This window comes from Equus asinus, chromosome 25 (assembly GCF_041296235.1).
Source record: "Equus asinus isolate D_3611 breed Donkey chromosome 25, EquAss-T2T_v2, whole genome shotgun sequence".
Taxonomy (NCBI): Eukaryota; Metazoa; Chordata; class Mammalia; order Perissodactyla; family Equidae; genus Equus; species Equus asinus.
This window is the reverse complement of record NC_091814.1, coordinates 19,206,952-19,227,656: the sequence shown is the minus strand read 5'-3', so window position 1 is coordinate 19,227,656 and position 20,705 is coordinate 19,206,952. Positions and strand designations below refer to the sequence as shown.

The following is a 20,705-nucleotide window of genomic DNA, read 5'->3' as shown; positions in this document are numbered from 1 at the left end:
GGAAAGGAGTGGGGATGAGCAAAAAAGCATGAATAGAGTGTGGGAGGTATGATGTGTTGGTCCACTGTGTTGTGAAGAGAGAGGGAGCAGCTCTTGGTCAGTGGTGCATGGTCGTGTGGTGGATGTAAACCATGTGGCAAGAATCCCCATGAATCACAGAGGAAAACTGGCTGAGGTGGATGCTGCCTGCCAGTGGGGGCAGAAGAATGACCTGGTTGAATGGAAAAAATCAAATCTGAAATCAAGTTGCCTCCTGGATGCCAAAGAGATGCCTGCACTGGCCACCTTGATGAGATGCTGAATCCTGAGCTGGCATCCCCAAACCAAGCTTCTCCTGTGGCTGTCGCTATTTTTTATTATATTCAGGCACTCAGCCAAAGCAGACTAAGAGCATCCATCTGCATTTGGCTTTAGCTATCTCCGGGGGCATTTGCATGCCCTTTCACGGTATCCTGCTTTCCGGGATGTACCCCAGGAGCAGGGACCCCCAGCTATTCCTGCTCATGTCTCCTTCCAGGGACCTTTGAGTCTGAAATACTCCATATTCCCTGTGCAGCAAACTCATAGGATTCTAGGGCTTTGAGGATGGCCATAATGTCCGCCACATCTGATTTTCCCACTTTATAGGTGAGGAAATTGAGGTCAGTCTAGGGAAATATTCTTGGCCGGGGACATCCAGCTGGCTATCTTCAGAACATTCATCTCAAGCCTTTAGCATGCTTTTGCTATACCTCACATCTCCCTATACAGGAGTTTGGAGGTTGGGCCTGTAGGGGGTCATCACAAAACAGACTCAGAGCTCATAAGAAGCAGTTTTCCTTGGCGATTACACTTACAGGCAGGGGATCAAAGGACAGCTTAGAGAAGGAAGGAATTTGATTGATGGCTGGCCATTTCCACTCCACGTCCTCCAGCTCTCACCTTCTCTGCGCTGGTCCCCTCTGTACCCATTGCTTTAAGAATCACTTTGAAAACTAACTTGGACTGGTTGTGTCTCCCAAAAGGCAGTGCACGCAGCTAATGTCAACATAGAATTTTTGACATGGAAATGTGAGGCCTGTTTATACCCCTAGTAATGAAAGAAACTCAAGAGTAGAGACTTGTGGGGAGTCAATGAGAGAAAAACCAGGACAAGGAATGGCCAAACATTTTTTGGAACAGGCACAGCCGTAGGCAGAATTCTTTAGTTTCCCTTTTGTATCATAACTGCAGATAGGAATGCAGTGTATGTTCTAGGAAAGTCTTCTTTGCATTTTTAGTGAGGAGTTTTGAACACATTCAGGAGGACTGCTTGAACTGTGCTGCTGGGGAGGTCTGGGTTTCTGAAACCAAAACCACAGGAAAGGTCCTAGACTTCCAAAAGGAGGTTCCGTGGGCAGGAGGTCTGCCGGGGTACTTAGAGCAGGTTGGAGTGCTGGAGCCGCATTTCAGCTGCTTGGGAGAGAAGGCAGTCAGTCCCTGTTTGTGCTGCTGGTGGGCAGGACCAACTCACCTAAGACATTGAGCATCACCATCTCACTGCGCTGGGACCCCAGGTCATTGTTGGCCTCACAGGAGTAGTTTCCAGAATGTTCTGCAGTCAGAGAGAGGTTGAAGAATGCTCCTCCTCCAGAGGGGGCCAAGCTGCTCCCCAGGGTGACATCCGCATGATAAAACTGGTACAGGATCGGAGGAGAGCCTCTATGGGCCTCACAGTGAAGCTCCATCACGTCCCCCACCACAGTCTGGGCCCTGGGAGCCCTGAGGGTGAGGACAGGGCGAGACACTGGAACTGAGGGAGAAAAAATAGTTAATTATCACTTCCTACTGTTTACGCTCTTCCGTAGGAGAGACATTTCAAACAGGGAACTGCTTTTCTCAGTTTTTAATGACCTTGTGGCATCACTCAGAACTCAGCTATAATTTCGTCAGACTGGAAGAAACAGCAACACTTGTGTAGTGCTCTGTAGAGTCTGCAGTGCCCGGACACACAATCTCAAGTGTGTTTGGCGAATCTGAAGAGAAAGATGAAATGTAACCCTGGGGTCTGAGAAGTCAAAAGACAGCTGGGAAAAAGGAGGTCAGCTAGTGGAAAGTAAGGAACTGGAGAGACCTGTTGCTGACAAAGCCAAGGATGTAACTGAGCCTGGGCAGGATCAGAAATGAGGCCCACAAGAGAATGAATATTGATTATTTCATTTGCTCATTGTTATATTAATTCATTCATAAAAATAAATGAGCAATTAATAATGGCACTATTTTCTGGGGAATCAATAGTGGGAAAGACACAGTCCCTGCTCTCATGAAGCCTACCATCTAGAGGAGATGATAGACAGCAATTAAATTAAAAAATGTAGAAGTAAAACATTGATAATTGATACAAAATAAAGAATAGGGTGCTATGAAATGTATAATTCAGGGACTAAACATATTATGGATTAGTCAGTGAACATTCCCTCATTAAGTGACATTTGAAACTAACTAGGTGAAGAGGGATACAAAGAATGCACCAGGAAGGCAAACAGTATGTGCAAAGGCCCTGAGTTTGGAAGAAGGTTGGAACTTTTGAGTTATTCAAACAAGGTGACAACAACGCTAAGAGAAGTGTCTGAAGACTGCTGTGAAATAGAAGGCTGGAGAGCGAGACAAGGCTTCAGGAGCCACGATAAGGGTTTTGATCTTTCTTCACAGAAGAATAGGAAGTCTATAAGTGTCACTCTACAGGGGCATGAAATGATCAAATTTGTCTTTTTAAGAGACCATTCAGACATCAGTTTGCAAAATGGATTGCAGTGGGACAGAAGTGGAGTGGAGAGGTAGTTAGAAGTGCAGTGGAGAGGTGGCATTGCAGTATAATTTGAGTGATGGTAGGTTTGACTAGGAGAGTGGTAGTGGAGATGGAAATAAGATCCAAGAAATATTTAGGAAGTAAAATCCACAGGACTTAATGATTAACTGGCTATGAAGAGCAAGGGAGAAAAATGTCAAGGAAGACTGCTGGGCTTTGCCTTGTATGTCTGGGTAAAAGCTATCTGGCTATTATCTGGCTGTATCTTGACAGAGGTAGGGACTTGTGGAGAGAAACGGGTCTGGAGGAACAAGATGAGTTCAGTTTTGGAGATATCCAGGTTCATGAGCTTTTAGGCTATTTGAGTGGAAATATGGTGTGTGCAGGTGTTCAGGTGGGAGGTCTCCTTTGGACATAGAAGCTTAGGACTCATTTATAGATGACATCCTCAGGATCATCCAGAGAAAGAATACAGATAAGAGAAGAGGGTGCATGCAGGACAAAGCTTGGGAACAGACCTACACTTAGTCTGTCTATAAAAGGAGGAGCCAGTAAAGGAGACTGAGAAGGAGGGCAGAGAGACGAGAGCCAGGAGAGGGTGGAGTCATTGAAGAAATGGAAAGGAAGGTCAAGAGGCAAGAAAAGATGGACAATGTGGGCTATTTCTGAGAGTTCAAGTAAGATGAGGTTTGGAAAATGGCCATTGGATTTTAAGTTCTGGGGGTCATTGGTGACCCTTATGAGAGCCATTTTGGTAGATAGGTCAGAAGAAACCAATGGATTAGAATACAGTGGGTAACAAGGAAAGGGAGACAATCTATGCGGCTCACCCTGTTTAGAAATTTAGCCATAATAAAGCAGTGGCTGGAGGCATAAGTAGGATCGAGTTGGGGTTTTTCTTAGCCATGGGAGAGACATAGCATGTTAAATGTCAATGTGAAAGATCCTATATTGGGGAACATACGATAGAAAGGGATAATTAGTTGTGCAAAGTGTCTGAGAATGCAAGAAAGATCTAATCTAGAGATCAGGTGGAGATTTTGATTTTTCATAGGCAACAGAGTTCTCTCTTCTATACCTTAGAAAGAGGAGGGATGAGTCACTGGATGGATACAGAGACAAACACCCAATATGGTGGTGAGAGTGGAGGGTGTCATTGCCTCAGAGGGAGTAGAGGTGTTAATGAACTGAGGGTTCTGGGGATATAGGAGAAGAATAGTGATTGGAAGAGTTGAAGAAGCGAGTAGAAGGATAGGAGGTTGTGGTCAGACAATTGGAGTGCTGTGTGAATGTGGGAGTGGGTGGTTGATGTGGAGAGAATGACAAGCCATGGTGTTGAGTGGATCATCCATGTGGACATTAGAGTCATGGAATGAAGGCAGAATGTAGGGTATAGACCACCTAGACTATGAGCCTGGACATGCGAGGACATGACCTGGAGGTCAGCCTATGACAGGGCCAGGTGGGAGAGAGTGCTCTAGCTGAGTGTATTAGGGACATATAAGAAGTCAGGAGAATGATGTTGGGAAGTCTTTTAGCAAGAGTTCTGGGTCGGGTGCTGAGCTGCTGTGGGACAGGTGCAGGAGAAGCTAGAGAGAAACTCATGTGCCACTGAGAGAATGAGTTGGCCTTTGGATTGATTGACAGACCGTGGAAGCCCCAACTAAATCTCCTCTGAGGTCAGACATGCTGAACTTCTTAATTTCCTTCCCTGCTGATTGTGGGTTGACCGGGACATAATTTCTGTTTTGAAAGCCTTTATTCCTATGTTAGGTGAGTTTGGTCACGATGGCTGCACTCTTGCTACCAGGAAAGGCATAGCACGCAGAGGGAAGGTGCAAGTTCCTGGAAATGTAGAATCCAGAACTCTCGAATGGAGGCCTACTATGATGTCACACAGCAAATGGCCCTGTCGGACCTCCAATCTTAGCTATTGGGGAAAGGGGGAGATGGTCTTTCCCCGGTTGTACTATAGTTTGGAGGGTCAACATACCTGTGACTCTGAGTGACACTGCGTCACTGCGCCGGACACCCAGACCATTGTTGGCCTCACAGGAGTAGTTCCCAGAATGTTCTTCAGTCAGAGAGAGTTTGAAGGAAGATCCTCCTCCAGAGAGGCTTGAGTTGCTCTCCAAAGTGACATCATTGCGATAAAACTGGTACAGGATCGGGGGAGAGCCTCTCTGGGCCTCACAGTGAAGCTCCACCACGTCCCCCACCACAGTCTGGGCCCCGGGAGCCCTGAGGGTGAGGACAGGGCGAGACACTGGAACTGAGAGCAAAAATGAGGTAATTGACACCAGTATTTTTTCCTATTTCTTGTATTTTCATTTTCCAGAGATTAATTCTGTTGAGTATTTAGTGACACATTCTAGATCTGTTCTCTGTTTAAGAACACTCACTCATATCAACACACAAATATGAACATTAAAGCACGCACACACACACACACATACAAGTGCATGGTTTCACAATATGCATACTGGTTTACAACCTGAGCTTTCCTCTTTGCAACATATCCTGGGCATCTTTCTGTGTTATTACTTAAAGATCTATCTCATTCACTTTGAAAAATCAGCTTTACTAGGACATAATTTACACAAAATAAAATGCATCTTTCTTAAATTTAGAATTTGATAATTTGGGGTAAACATTCCTTGATTATTTTTAACCATCACAAAGCATTCCATTGTGTGGATTTACTGTAATGTATTTGAGCAATTCCCCTTTAGCGGATATTTAGGTTAGTTATTTTCTAGTTTCAGATAATGCCACATGGAACCATTGTGTATATATACCATTTTACATTGTGCATGCTTTTTTAAGAAATAATTCTTATAGGTGAAATTTTGGGGATGAGGGATATAGGCATTTCAAATAATGATATTTAATGCTAAATTGTTCTTCAAAAACTTTGTACCAATTTACACTGCACTATTGGTTTACAAGAGTTTCAGTGTCCCAACTCAGCGATCAGCTATAGTCTTATAAAAGTAGAAGGTTATTTTCATTACTTATTCTCTTTTCCTAGTCTTAAACTCTACAGTTATTCTATCTGAACAATTCACTCATTCTGTCCATCTGAGCAGGTCACTCTAGCAGCCCTACAGTCTATTATTTGACTTTTCATGGATGACTAGTGAACTATAATCTTTTTTTTTTAAAGATTTTATTTTTCCTTTTTCTCCCCAAAGCTCCCAGTACATAGTTGTGTGTTGTATTTTCAGTTGTGGGTCCTTCTAATTGTGGCATGTGGGATGCCACCTCAGCGTAGCCTGTTGAGCTGTGCCGTGTCCGCGCCCCGGATGCGAACTGGTGAAACCCTGGGTCACCGCAGCGGAGCGTGCAAACTTAACCACTTGGCCACGGGGCCGGCCCCTATGAACTATAATCTATTAATGATGAGTCACTGTCTGTAAAGTTTTCAAATTATTTGCAAAACATAAATTCCAAAATCTGTCATTAATTTTTCAAAATTATCACATTAATTCTTTTTTGTTCTCTATGAAATAATAATTATGAGAAAATTATTGTTCTTTTATTTCTTCTCTCTCTGACCAACTGATTTTTTTGTTATGTATATTTTTTACACTTTCAGCATTAGTAATACTTGATTCCTATTCCTATAATTCTCACACTTGATTAACCTTTCTTTTTATACTTGAATCAGTGGTTTTCAACCCCATTTGAACAATAGTCTCATCCGAGGATGTGATTAAACAAATGGATTCTAAGTCCCCATCTGAGAGATTTGAATTTAATTGGTCTGGAGAGAGCTTAGTGTAAGTTTTTTTCCAAAGCTCCTAGGTGATTCTAATATGCAGCCATGGCTGAGAACTCCTGATTTAAATAGATTCGGTACTCACATTTCATACCACAATTTCCTCATTTTGAGTCTTTTAAATTGATTCATAGCTCGGCTGCCTGGATTTTGTCATCAAGTAATTTTCTCAGGAAGGGTTAATGGGTCCCAAGTTCCCTGAGTCCCTGCGTGTTTGAGAACGCCTTTTTGCTTTGACGTAAAATTCCCAGTTCTCATTCCTCCCCTGAAAGTGCAAGTCTGGACACCACCCCTCTCTCTTCTAGCACTGACTTCTGTGGAAAGTCTAAGACCAACAATATTTTTTCTTTCTGAGATGATGGCTGCTTTTTTCTTTTGCCATGATCACACACACACACATACACACACATATATTTTTAACCTTGAAATTCAATAACCTCATTAGGATATGTCTTTTCATCTACATGTTAAAGTTTTCTTCACTTAGGAAAAATTTTTGTTACATCTTTGAGCTTTGCTTTTCTCTTCAGTTTGGTTTTCTAACTTAAAGACTCTTAATTATCCACACATGGGGTCTCTGTTTTCTGATCTCCATACTTAAATTTTTTTCCTTTTTGCCTTTATTTCTGCGTCTTTCTACTCTGTGTTCTGTACTGTTTTCTCAAACTAGTTCTCCATTCAATTAACAGTTTTCAGAAGAATACAATATATTCTTACTGCCTCAACTTTGGGTTTCATTTCTAAAATAACTTTATAATTTTCTTTGGTTTTCCTCCTGAGCTTCACTAGGTGATTTTTTAGTCTCTTCTGTTATCTTATCACATCTTCTTTAATCTTTTAAAATTCCTGTTTGTACTTTTTCTCCCTGGAGTCCATATTTTCTTTAATTGTGTTGAGAATATCCAGAAGATTTTTTTTTCTATTTCCTTTAGCAATTCTTCTTAAAAATACTGCTTACTATGTATCTTTTCTTCCCTTTTATAATTTTAAATGCATCAATGCAAAGATTCTCATATTGGACTTGTTTTGATTATCCTTCAATAAATAGTTATATTCAGAGTCTTGTGTTTGCTTGAGAGTGTTGTGTGTGTGTGTGTGTATATATATTTCAGTGACCAAGGGCTGTTGATAGAGTCAAAATGGGTATATTGAATCAGAACACATTCCCATGAAATCTCTGTGTCTTTTCTTTGGGGTACATTCCCTCAAATAAAGTAGATTATTCTGCCAGAAAGCCTGCCTGGCTCACAGTGAAGCTTTTCAGCTCACAGACAACTTGTTTGCTAATTTAGAGCTCATTTATTTGTCCAGTTGATACAAGCAGATGCAAAGATCAGTGTTCTTTCCCTGCTCTTCTCTTCCTCATCTCACCTCAAAGACCTTTTGTTCATTGAATTGCAAATGCTGACTGAGGACTTCCTCTGTGCCAGACACCAAGCAGGCACAGGGATGTAGAGGGGAGCAAAGCTGATGAGGTTCCATCCTCATGAAGCTTATATTCTGGTATTGAGGCAGACAGACAAGAAACAGGAAATAAAGAGGTTTTAGATATTGCTAAATTCGAGAAGAAAATAAAACATGATAATGGGATAGAGGATGCCTTAGGGCTGGGGGCTATCCTACATAGATTGGGTTCTGGCTTTGGAGTCTGGGTCTCAGAACATTTAATTTTTTTAAATAATCTCTTTACCCAACAATTTATATGGGGAAGGCTTCCTTTGGTCATTCTTGATTTCCATGATCTGAAACAGGAGCTAGCAAGGAGCAAGTGATCCTTCAGATACATATGTTCCAAGACAAGACCATAGTAATAGGAATTCCAAATGGACTCCTGTGTTCCCAAGACCACAGACTGTTCCTGCAACTCACCTAGTTGACAAATTCTGACCAGACCACACTTCCGGTTACAATCACATTCTCACTAATTTCTCCTTCTGAAACCCTATAAGTACCTCCCCTAACGCTCCCTGTGAGTGAGGATGAGACTCTGTCAGGGGGATGCTCTCTCTTGCTTTGCCAGGTAAGTGAGCCGAGCTCTGTAGCAGCCACAGTGTCCCTGGTCTTCTCATATGGGACTTTGGCAAATGCTTCTCAACCTCTTTCTCTCCTCATTTCTTCCAGGGCTTTGTGGATTCCTGGTCTTTGGGTTCCTGTTCCAGGTCAAATCCCAGAATTCTGAGGCTAGAGGGATACTAATTATTATCTTATCTAACTTTCAATATTTGTGGAAACAGTAAGAGAAATAAAGTTTAAAAGTTTTGCCCAAATTATGAACCAGCTATTTTCATAGCCAGAGCTGGATTTCAGGTTTTCTGACCCATACTTATACCAGACAACCCGGGCAATGTGTTTTTCACATACACTGGTTTTCTCTAGGAGACCTCAGAGTCTCTGCTGTGCCTGGTACTTTTATTTATTACCCTAAAAATAGTATTTTCTTAAACATAATTCATTATGTGTCATGTTGTCCCAAGTGACTCTGCTATCTTGTCCATAATTTGCTAAACTAGAGGCGGGCAGTTCGTTTAAGAACAACCCATGTATTGACTTATCAGTGGCCTAGAAGGTGGCTTAGAGGCTAGGCTGCCCTACTAGTTAGGCTAGTTAGGACCACTGGTTGGCAGTGAGCCATATAGCATTGGCAGTTGGAGCAGAAGCTGAAATAGAGCAAGTAGTCCTTACCATAAGCCCAAGGCAGTCAATGCTGGGGTCAGCAGAAGCCCAGAGTAAAGAGAAGTCATGAGATAGAGGGAACGAGAGTGGAGCACACTTTTAGAAGCTGCATGGGCAATGGGGCAAAAGGACACAGAAATAAAATTGTTGATGGGCCTATGAGTAGAGAGTAATGGAAGCTTCTAGGCTCATCAGGGATCAATATAATCTGTTTTTGAGAAATAAATTATATTCTGTGAGATCTCTCCATTCTCCTTCGATTAATCTGGGTATGTCATCGTTCTTATTTTTCTTACTACCTGAATATTCATACAATAAACCATCACTCACTGGGGACACCTGGGGTCTCTGTTTTCTTGTGCTGTAAAATGTTCTGAGGAACCAGATTCAGGATTTTTCTATCATACTTCTGCTTCTCTGAAAAGAAAACTAAACTTTCACTCTACTAAACAAAGATCCAGGTGTAAACAGAAGCAATGTTGCTTTTAAAATGACATTTTTTTGATGGTTCCATGGGTAACCATGAGCTATAGACCTATGAGGTATATACACTTTTCTGAATGTATGTCATACTGCAACAAAATTTTTAAAATGTAAGACAATAGTGGCTGGCCTGGTGGCATAGTGGTTAAGTTTGCACGCTGTGCTTCGGAGATCCCGGGTTTGCAGGTTTGGATCCTGGGTGCAGACCTGCACACAACTCATCAAGCCATGCTGTGGCGGTGTCCCACATACAAAATGGAGGAAGATTGGCACGGATGTTAGCTCGGCAACAACCTTTCTCAAGCAAAGAGAGGAAGATTGGCAACAGGTGTTAGCTCAGGGCCAATCTTCCTCACAAAGAAAAAAAAGCAAACAAAACACAACGCAATAAAATGGCACTTAGTTTAATGGATTAAGACAAGGGAGTATAGAAACCCCAGAAAACCAAGGGGTTGGTTCCCAGGAAGCCATTTCCTCCCTTCCCTTCACCTTCAGCCCTCTCCAAATCTACTGTGAGAGCTGGAACTGCTTGGGAACTCTTTGGAGAAAATAAGATCTTGCCCATGCTTTGTCCACATGACTGTGCTTGCAGCTAAGCTAATATTTAAGCATTAGTAGGGAAGTGCAAGATGCTTCTGTGCATCAAGTTAAGAGAAATTGGCTTAGGAACTGAACTTACAGGTCATGAGAAGATAATTTGAGAAAATACATTCATTTGGTAAAAGCTGGGGAATGTACTGAGCTATCTTAGTGGTCTGGTTGAGCCAGGGCTGGATGAGGACTGAGGCCCACAGATAGTTGGCTCTATGAGATAGGAGCAAAGTGGGACATCAGGTTCATTGGGGTAGGAAACTGGAAGGTACATGCAGACTTCTGAAGGGGTTGGTGCCAGAGGGGTCAGGGATGAGTGACTGGCAGGAATGCAGGGCTTACCTGTGACAGAGAGGCTAACGGCATCACTATGTTTGGAACCAAAGCCATTGTCAGCTGTACAGTGGTAGTTTCCAGAATGCTCTGAGGTCAGAGAGAAGCTGAAGGATGCTCCTACTCCAGATGGAATTGAACTGCTCCCCAAGGTGACGTCCCCATGATAAAACTGGTACTGGATGGGGGGAGAACCTTTCTGGGCTACACAGTGAAGTGTCATCAAATCTCCCTCAACAGCCCAGGGCCCAGGAGGGCTGAGGGTGAGGAGAGGAGGAGACACTGGAGCTAAGAGAGAGAAAAAATTAGTCAGGAGTTGCTTCTGCCCCTTACTGTAGATTTCAACCAGTGGTCAGTGAAATGCCAGTCTCATCTCCACTGGCCCTCAGGGTGGCCCAGCGGCCTCCCAGGCTGTTCGCAGCAGCTCTTTCCTGTCCTCACGCTGGTCTTTTCCTTTCCCCTCAGACCTCTGACCCCTTCCCCTCTCCTGTCTCCCCTTGGTAGGTGACCTCACTCCTGTTTACCAGAGGAAGAAGTCCTTTATCTTGCTGCCATCAGACCCACACCCTTACCTACATCAGCCCCTCGCTCCTCCTCTCTGCCCAGTGACCATGGAAGGGCTGTCCCTCCTCGCTACCGAAGGAGGATCCTTCTTTTGCTTGACCTTGAGCCCCCCTGCCTGTGTCCTGGATGTAAATTCTCTAATTCTGTTGGCTTCTTGCAAACACCATTTAGATGCACTTAACCCTGTCTACACTAGAAAACAACAAAACAAACAAAATAACCCTAACTGCGTTTAATTTTCCCCAGGGCCCCTTACTCCTTTTTTCTGTGGACAGACTTTTGGAAAAAGTGGCCTACATTTATTGTCTCTATTTCTGTACCTCACATTTATTTGTTGTCCATTACAACCTGGTTTTTATCCTCACCACTCTACTAAAGTTGATAGCTCATGTTTACGATTATAATGATGATGCTCATAATGATAAGAGATACTTATAATGACAATGTAGTGCTTTAAAATATGTGTCTGGTGTAGTGTATTTGTCATATATAATTTGTAAATACATGTATGCAGACGCTAATTTAACTATCAAAACAATCCCATGAGGCAGGTACTTTTATTGTTTCTATTTTACAGATGAGGAAACTGAGGCCCAAAGGGGTTAAATTGCACAGTTAGTAAGTGGTGAGCCAGCAGTCAAACCCCAGTATTCCAGTTCTCGTTTGTGTTCTTCTGCTTTTGTATTCAGTGTTTTGTGACTAAATTCAGGGGAGGTGACTTTAGCTTTCCTCATCTATCAGCTCTGCCTTATCTGAATTGGCCCACTATCTTTTGCTTAAAACACTCTGTCCTTTGGTTTCTGTGGTACACACTTTCATAGTGTCTCTCCTCTCAGACACAGTCCCTCTCAGAGTTCCTCCTTCTCAGCAGAGGCTGGCCTTGGGTCCTGTCTGACTGTGCACTCTCCTCATAGTCCATCTCCTCTGTTCCTGGCTGTTCCCCAGACTGGCCCTTCTACCATCCATTCTTCACCCTGTGACTGGAGTGATGTTCCCCAGTATTAAAACCATTCTCGGGCCTCAGATTACCCTTAAGAATAAAGCCCAAGCCCTTACCACTGCTTCTAAGTCCTAATAACCTGGGCCTGCCCTCCTCCCCCACCTCATCCCACCCCTTCCAACCATTTCCCTCTATGTTGCAGTCAATGAGAAAAGATCTCCTTCCAGTTCCTTGAACATTTCTTCCTTCCCTCACCACAATTCTTTAGCACGTGAGTCAACCTGGAACACAGCCTCTTTCTTCCTCCCTCAACCTCTCCTTTCTTCTCCTGGAATCTTCCTATTCACCTTCAGGTCTCAGCTCACACATGAACTCTTCTAAGAAATTTCCCCTCATCCCACTCAGGTTGAGGTGCTGTCCCATTTGCCCCACAGCCTCCTGGTACTTCTCTCCCTTGGATTGGTGTTTGCCCTCTTGCTCACGCACATCTGCTCTTAGACCCTAAGCACTGTGTGCACAGGGCCGTGTTGGTCTAGTCTGATGCATCCTTGGACAGCAGTACAGTCTGGCGTACAGTATATATATATACATCTCTGAGAGCATTTGATAATGTCACTGCCTCCAATTTCCTCGGGCCTCTGGATTCAGGAGCACAGCCAGTCTGTCTCTTTCCTTTGATATCTCCCTCAAGGGTTTTCTGATCCTCGCCTTTGTAGTCTTTTGCACATCTGTCATGGGATAGCCTAGATTTTAGCTTGTCTCAAACCTCGTTTTGTTTTTTTGCAGAAGAGGAAACTGAAGCTGCTTCCAGGACCAACTAGGACTGGACTCTCTGCCACTAACACAAGCCTAAATCACACTGTCCCCTAAAATTGGGCTTGGAATTTGGCTGTACATAGATGCACGAAACTGAGATTCAAGGCTCAACAGAAACCGTTTAACTTCATAACTGGTTGACAATTCCCTTCACGGCCTTGGAGGCATCAAGCATAGCGAGCAGAGGTGAAGGCATCTCTGCTCACGAGGGGCTCTCTCTTGCCCTTCTTCCAACTGCTCCCCTGTCTGTTTCTCCCTCCCGCTATTGCCTAAGCAACTCCGAAAGTGCTTAAGCGAGACGGACACCTTTTGAGTAACTATGACCCTGCTACCTGTCTTTGTATCTTACATGGTTTTGTACACTGTTCGTGATCGATATCCGATATTAATTGGACAGGAGACACCTCTGTGCCCCTGGGAACTGATTTTGTAGCTACTGAGAACAACTTACTAAATAAAAAATCAGGCATCTGAGGATTCACAGACAAGTGGAGAGAAAGAGAAAAGCATTTGGCTCCTCAAAGTTTGGGGGCCAGGAGAGAGAAAGTGCTGTGCAGACAGCCAGGGGTGTAATGGTACCTCGCTGCTCAAGGAACAAGGCTTGAAAGCAGCCAACAGCTGTTTCAGTGAGCCAGGGAGTCTCGAAGGACATGGGGTTAGCCTGAGAAAGAAGCAGAGGAAACTGGAAGGTGGGAACGCATTTGTGGAGGGGTTGGTGAGAGAGGCCAGGGCTGGGTGATTGGCAGAATCTAGGGCTTACTGATGACGGAGAGGTGCACTGCTCTGCTGCGCTGGGCCCCCAGGCCATTGTCAGCGGTGCAGTAGTAGTTCCCAGAATGCTCTGCAGTCAGAGAGAAGCTGAAGGAGCTTGTTCTCAATGAAGTGACTTCTATCTCCTTGAGAAATACATCTTCACGAAAAAACTGGTACTGGATTGGAAGAGAACCTCTCTGGGCTTTACACTGAAGTGTCACCTCAACTCCTTCAGGAGCCCGGTCCCCAGGAGGGCTGAGGGTGAGGCCAGGAGGAGCCACGGGAACTGAGGGAGAGAAAAAATTAGTCAACAGTTGCTTTTACCCCTTACTGTTGATTTCAACCAGTGGCCAGTGAAATGCCCCATCTCATCTGCTCTGGCCTCAGGGCGGCCCAGCGGCCCCCCAGGCTTTTCTCAGCAGGTCTCTCCTGTCCTCACCCTGGTCTTTTCCTTTCCCATCAGACCTCTAGCCCCCTTTGTCCTCTCCTGTCTCCCATTGTAGGTGACCTCACTCCTATTTTCCAGAGGGAACGCCACGCTCAGGGAAAAAGTCCTTTATCTTACTGCCATCAGACCCACACCCTTACCTTGTTCCTTCCCTCTGCTGTATGACCATGGAAGAGCTGCTCCCTACCTGCCAAGCCATTCTGACTTTCTTGTCAGTTACTGTTCTCCCTTCACTGGAGTTGGCCTCAGGGCTCTGCATGTTCATTGGCAAATACAAACTCATACACTAAACTCATACACTCTTCCAGGACCCTCTCCTCTGTTCCTACAGTTTCCCTGCATCCAATATGACCCTCTGTATTTACAGGTGAGTATATGGAGTCAGGAAGAGGTTAGGACACCTGCCTGTCGCCACTCAGCAGGCTGTTTCCAGAGCCACACAGGACCTGGCTCTGTCTCCTGACACTTAGTCCAGTGCTGAATAACATTATGTCCTTAAAAGTGGACCTGGAGTTTGCCATGAGTGGAGGGTATGGCACAGGGCTCCACAGAAGCTGTTTTCCTCTCACCACCACAACTACCTTTGCAACTTTGAGGGCAGGATGGCATCAGATACTGGTACAGAAGGTGATGAAGTCTGGGGTTCTCCCTACCCCCACAGTTACATCTTTGGAGTAACTATGATGTTGCTACTATGATGTTGCTACCTGTCTCTGTAACATACATGGTTGTGTACATTGGTTATTGTCAAAAATTAACTTCATTGATACAACATGTGGATGGATGCTTCCATAACTCTGGTAGATAGAAATGACTTGTGAGCTACTCAGATTGATTCGGTACTTAAGTATCTGGGGATTCAGAGGACAAAAGAGAGAAACAGAGTTCTACAGATGTTGGAGACCGGAGAGAAAGAGAGGGATGCTGCAGACACTTTAAGGAGTGTGACAGTATCTGGGCTGGTTGAATAATGAGGCCCACAAGAGATAGACACTTGTTCCAAGATCTGGGAGCCAATGAGGACATTAGGATGGTGGTATGAACTGAACTGTTTCCCTCCAAAATGCATATGTTGAAGCTCTATCCCCAGTAACCCCCCACTGTGACTGTATTTACAGATAGGGCCTTTAAGGAGATAATTAAGGTTAAATGTGATTATAAGGGTGGGGCCCTAATCCTATAAGACTGATGTCCTTATAAGAAGAGGAAGAGACACCAGATACCTCTCTCTCTCTCAGCCCAAGTAGAAGAAAAGCCATGTGAGGACACACTGAGAAGGTAGCCAACTGCAAGCCAGAAAGAAAGCCCTCCTTAGAACCAATCCTACAGGTACTTTGATCTTGGACTTCTAGTCTCCATAACTGTGAGAAAATACATTTCTGTTGCTTAAGCCACCCAGTATTTTGTTATGGCAGCCTGAACAGACTAATGCAGATGACTTGGGTAAGAGACAAAAAGCAGGTAAGAGTAGAGATTTGTTGGGTAGCAGTAAGAGAAGGAGTGAAACCAGGAGTGGCTGGACTTTTGTTGATTGACAGAAGACTCAAGGACTGAGTATTATCTAAGTCAGGTGATGCTGAACTCTGTAATTTCTCTTTGGCCAGAGATTGCTGATCTGACAGGGTTTGGACTCTAAAAAGTTCTCATAACTATGTTAGTGGAGTTTGGGTCAGACTGTATGTTTTCATGTTGATTCACTCTAAGGAATTCCTGAGTTCCTGAGAATGTGGTCACAGGGAAGAGCTCAGAACTGCCAAGTGGAGGTAACAAGCTTGCTCTGATCCCATGTGAGCCAAAGCCTGCGAATTTCAGAGTTGGAGTCTCTAGACTGTGGAGAACATGCAGCCTGAACCTGGCTGTGACTTCTTGCGGTCAGTTAATGCATTTTTGATGGAAAGTGGCCTCTCCTTGCTGGCTGGATCCCCAGGCCACCATCTTGGCACAGGAGTCATTCCCAGAATGTTCTGTGGGCACGGAGATTGAGGGACGCTCCTCCTCTATAGAGGTCTGGGGTCCTCAGGATTTCAGCCTCATGATAAAACTGATACAGGATGGGAGAGAGGCTCCCTTGATTTCCCAGTGAAACTCGACCACTTTCTTCACAACATCCTGTACCCTAGGGGCCCTGATGGTGAAGAAAGGATGTGTTACTGGGGCTGAAAGAGACAACAAGCTGGTCAGGGAGGGTCCCTGCACATCCTTAAATCAATGAGGCTTAATGAGAGACACAGAGCCAGATGAGACCTGGTTTTAATATTGTATTTGCTATGCCTTTATTCCCAGGAGACATTTCACTTACACTAAGAAGGAATTTGTAAAAATAAAGGGCTATTCAGAGTATTAAATTATTGTTAACTATCGATATCCATTCCCTCCCAACTACCTTGTAGTCTTCACTAAGTTTTATAACCCATTCCTCAGATAATATCTAGCAGACGCACCTTTCACATTGATGGTCACTGGCTTGCTGCGAAAGGAGAGGCGACCGTTGTTGGCTTCACAGTAATACTCTCCAGCATCTCTCTTTTTCACCATGGAGATCTTGAATTCTTCATTCAGGGAATTCTGAATCTTTGCTTTCATAGGCTTCTTGTTTGATGTTTTGTACCAGAAGATTCTGACAGGCCCTGGGACTCCATCTACTGAGCAGATGAGGACCAGTTCATGCCCTGCAAACACCAACTCTAAGGCTGGGCGGGTGTGCATTTGGACATTGGCAACAACTCCTAAATGAATAAAAATGACATATAAGACTCTTGGCAGTGGGGTACTCATGGCTAGAAAAGAGTCACAGGATCGGAAGGGCTAAATCTGCTGATCCAATGTGAAGTATTGGCCTGGGGTGGAATTGGGCTTTTTCCTTGAGAAGAAGGAGGAAGTCGTGGAGAGACTGTGTTCCCTCCATGCTTTGGGAGACTCTCTGCTCCCTAATGATCTTGTGGAGGATCCTGCTCAATGAAAGAGGCAACCCTGTCCACTTTCCCTCATGTCCCACCTATCTCCTGGCAGAGCACAGGCCAGTTATTCCAGAGATTACATCCAGTACCCAGGCATTGCTTGGGGGAAGTGGTGGGGGTGGTGAAGGGGCCAAGGAGATTTGGCATCAGAGATGCTTGTCCTGGAGCTGTGGTCACTGCAGTGCAAATCATTGGCATATACAATAAGTTTACCCTCAAGCAAGCACTTCTTAACCCCTCTAGCTTGTCAGTTAAATGGTCAGAGGAGGTGGACCCAGGACAGTCCTCCTAGGTGGGAAAATCTGTGATGAAAATGCTCCACTCTCTAGGTGGATACATACTGATATTGGACTAGAGCAGTGTCTTTTTGAGTCTTCCTGGGGTCACGAAGATCAAGATACCTGAACACAGTGGGAACAGAGCTAGAGGCTGGGGTTCCATTAATTCTGCTGGGGGAGATTTTATGCTAGAAATTACTGTGTTGCAAGTCTTGGGGAACAACCTCTCCACCTTCTCTGAATTGTCATTCTTTAAACTGGTGTTGGAAGAAATACCTGCTACCTGTGATTGGAGAAGAGAAGATTATAAAATCTAGGAAGTTTAGAAGAAACAGTTATAGAACCTTTTTTTTTTTTTTTTTTTTTTTTTGCCTAGGATTGGGAATGAATTTATAGAGTGTCCTACCACTTTCACTCCCTTCTCACTCAGCAAAGCATCCACCCCAGACTATGTATCCCTTCCTAATGCTCAAAAAGATTTCCTATTAGAGAGATCAAATTTAATCTGGGGAGGCATTTGACCATTGGGTAGCAGTAGTGCTTGAAACCTATACAACTTCAGAGACTTAGAGAAAAGCAAAAGTTGGTACAAAACCATCCCTGGTGGCGTTAAGTTGGAACCACTTATTCCCAAAACTTCTGTCCTTTGATTGTCTTATTCTTGCGTGTTCTGCTCCAGGCATCTAACATTCTAGGAATCTGTCCATCTGGCTGAGCACAGTCCATCCAGCCTAGCCAGAGGGCTCTGCCATAGCCCACAGTTTATGCCTATGGGCCTAGCAGGAAAAAAAAATGGTGTCAAGGAAGACAGCTTTCAGAGGGCAAAGAAAGAGTTCTATCTCATGGGGCTGAAGGAAAAACATAACCTTTTCTTAGACTTTCTTGGTTCTAAGTTCTTCTAAGATGTCCACAAGAGTTGATGTACAGCTCCCTTTCCCATAGGTATGAGAAGCACTTTCCACATGGACCAGTGGCCCAAGAAGATGTGCAACCCTGTCTGGCTCTGGGAAGCCCCAGTCCTGGGAAATCTCAGAACCCACTGACACTCACTCTGCACATATATCTGGGATGTCCGGCTCTGTTTCCAGACACGGGATGTCACTGTCTGTGCCTTGCACCAGTAAGACCCTGAGTCTTCTCTCCATATGGTGTTGATCTGGAATTCTGGGGAGCTGCTCCACCCTGGCCCCAGGATCTGTCCATCCTTGAAGAAGCAGAACTGGAGCCGGACATCTGACCTCTGTGGAGGGAGCTGGATCTCACAGGTGAGGGTCACCGGTTCCCCCTCAGTGGGCCAGGAGGAGTTGGCTCTCAGCACAGGATGGTGAAGCAGCTCTACAGAAAGATTACAACAGTCCCAAAGCAATGAGGCTTGGAAGTGCTCTGGAGAAAAACATAATTCATCCTCAGCACCGGCATGCAGAGCATACAAAAGCAGGCACAGAAAGAGATGCCACTTTTGATTCCTAGCATCCTTCAGCCCAAAGCACAGTTGCGCTTTCTCTGTTCCTTACAGGAATGCACCCGGAGGTTCAATGGTATTCCAGTCCACCCTTTTCTTCCTATTCTCCCTTCTACAACCTCAGAGACCCTGCTTCTGACTAACCCATTTCACAAGTAATGAAGTCTTTACCTTGGACTTGGATATTGACTCTGTTTGAAATAATAGAGCAACAACCTTTCTTAAATCCAGTACAGTGATATGCTCCATTGTCCTTCAGATGTGCTTGATGAATCTGAAAGTCAGAGGTGTTACTAAGGAATGCCAGCAATCTATCATTCTTGTATAGGGTCACATTAGTCAGTGCTACTCCTGCCTTTGCTCGGCATCTCAGAACCACGGAGTCTCCTTCAAACACATAAAGTGGAGCCTGCAGGATGAGGGTAGCTGTAGGAAACACAACACCCGTTATTTCTTTCACCTCATTGTTTCTCCCTTCTTTTTGTTATTGTTCCAAGTAGATTTTATAGGAAAGAGGGCTGGGAAAAGCATTCTTAAAATAATTGTCATTTCTGCTTTCTGATTTTACATTGAACACATATGTCTTGAAAAAATTAGGAAAGCAGAAATGCAAATAAAAATCTCCTATCATCTCACCACCCAGATTTTGGCATATGCTTTTCCAGTTCTCTTTTCCATGTGCATGTATGTGAGAGTGTGTGCATTTTTTTTATGAAATTGGAATAATATTCACCTCTTTGATAACTTGCTTTTCCCTTACTATGCCCTGAACACTTTTCTGTCATCAATATCACTACTGAACCCAGTTTTCAATGGTCACAAAGTTTCCTTCAATGGCAGCAATGTAATTTATTTAATGAGTTTTCTTTTCTTGACCATTTAAGGTCCTGCAGTTTCGTAGGTGTATATCCATGATTGTTTCAGTAGGTAAATTCTTAAGAGGGGAATTGTCAGGTAAAAGAGGATAAGCATTTTATTTATTCATTGCTACTATACTGTTTCCTTGTTCACTAAATTAAGGAGCATTATAACTAGAAAGATACTGCTTCAAATTCAAAACAGGCGGCTTTTGGACAAGAAAGGAAATGGTTCTTCTTTTCTCCAACTCTCTATCCCTGTACCCTTCTATCTATCTATCATCTCTAAATATGAATAATCCTCATGCTGCTTATTATTTCATGTAAATGATCTATTCTTAAAACCATACATAGATCCAGGAACCATTCAAATAAATTGTTCTCAAATTTCCTTTTACTAGAGAGGCTTGTACAAAATAAAAATTCCTCAGTCCTATTCCTATAGATTCTGATTCAGTAAATATTGGGTAAGTTTTAGGTAACTATATGATTTCAAAAGTTTTTAATTCTTTCACTTTTTTCTCACCTGCGGAAAAGAGCAAGCTCACAGGGTTACTTAGGAGCGAGCCTGAGGTCTGGCAACTGTACTCCCCAGAATCATGAACCTCATGGGTGTTAGTTAGGGTTTCACTTGATATTTCTCCCCTATGGTACCAACGGTACCATGTTGCTTTCCCTGGTTGGCTGAAGTGAGGTCCATTGCAGATCAGTTTCACCTTCTCTCCTTGGGAGGCAACGGTCCATGGAGGATGGAGGGAAATCACAGATTTAGGTCCAGTTGCTGAGGAGGAAAGAAAAAAAGAATCTGAGCTGGAGTTGCTTGCAGTCCCCATTACTGTGGTTTGTGGGGGACAGACTGGAGGATATGACTTTAGAAAATCCCAAAGAAAACCCCCTGGAAAGGTTATTGATCACTCAAGTCTGCGTGTCAGCCAGCGCAGTCACCTTCCCAGGGGACAGTGATTGCTCAGGGGATGGCAATAAGCAAAATGACTTTAAGAG

General features: G+C 44.0%; 1 protein-coding gene across 15 annotated transcripts in view; it reads right to left on the bottom strand.

Moving 5' to 3' along the window:
• LOC106828404 (Fc receptor-like protein 5) overlaps positions 1-20,705 on the bottom strand; it is a 61,247-nt gene that overhangs the window by 8,400 nt on the left and 32,142 nt on the right. For 11 of the 15 annotated variants that reach the window (XR_011498194.1, XR_011498195.1, XM_070497480.1 and 8 more), the window contains 8 exons: positions 20,230-20,484; positions 19,018-19,272; positions 18,435-18,767; positions 16,591-16,875; positions 13,709-13,987; positions 10,638-10,916; positions 4,761-5,039; positions 1,493-1,771 (listed from right to left, as the gene is read on the bottom strand). Coding sequence is in view for 13 of the 15 variants with exons in the window: in XM_070497480.1 (XP_070353581.1) it covers positions 1,493-1,771; positions 4,761-5,039; positions 10,638-10,916; positions 13,709-13,987; positions 16,591-16,875; positions 18,435-18,767; positions 19,018-19,272; positions 20,230-20,484 (2,244 nt within the window). In the remaining 2 variants the exon portion in view is untranslated. The remainder of the gene's footprint in view (positions 1-1,492; positions 1,772-4,760; positions 5,040-10,637; positions 10,917-13,708; positions 13,988-16,590; positions 16,876-18,434; positions 18,768-19,017; positions 19,273-20,229; positions 20,485-20,705) is intronic. The other 4 variants (XM_070497477.1, XM_044758545.2, XM_044758546.2 and 1 more) reach the window with 2 other exon arrangements.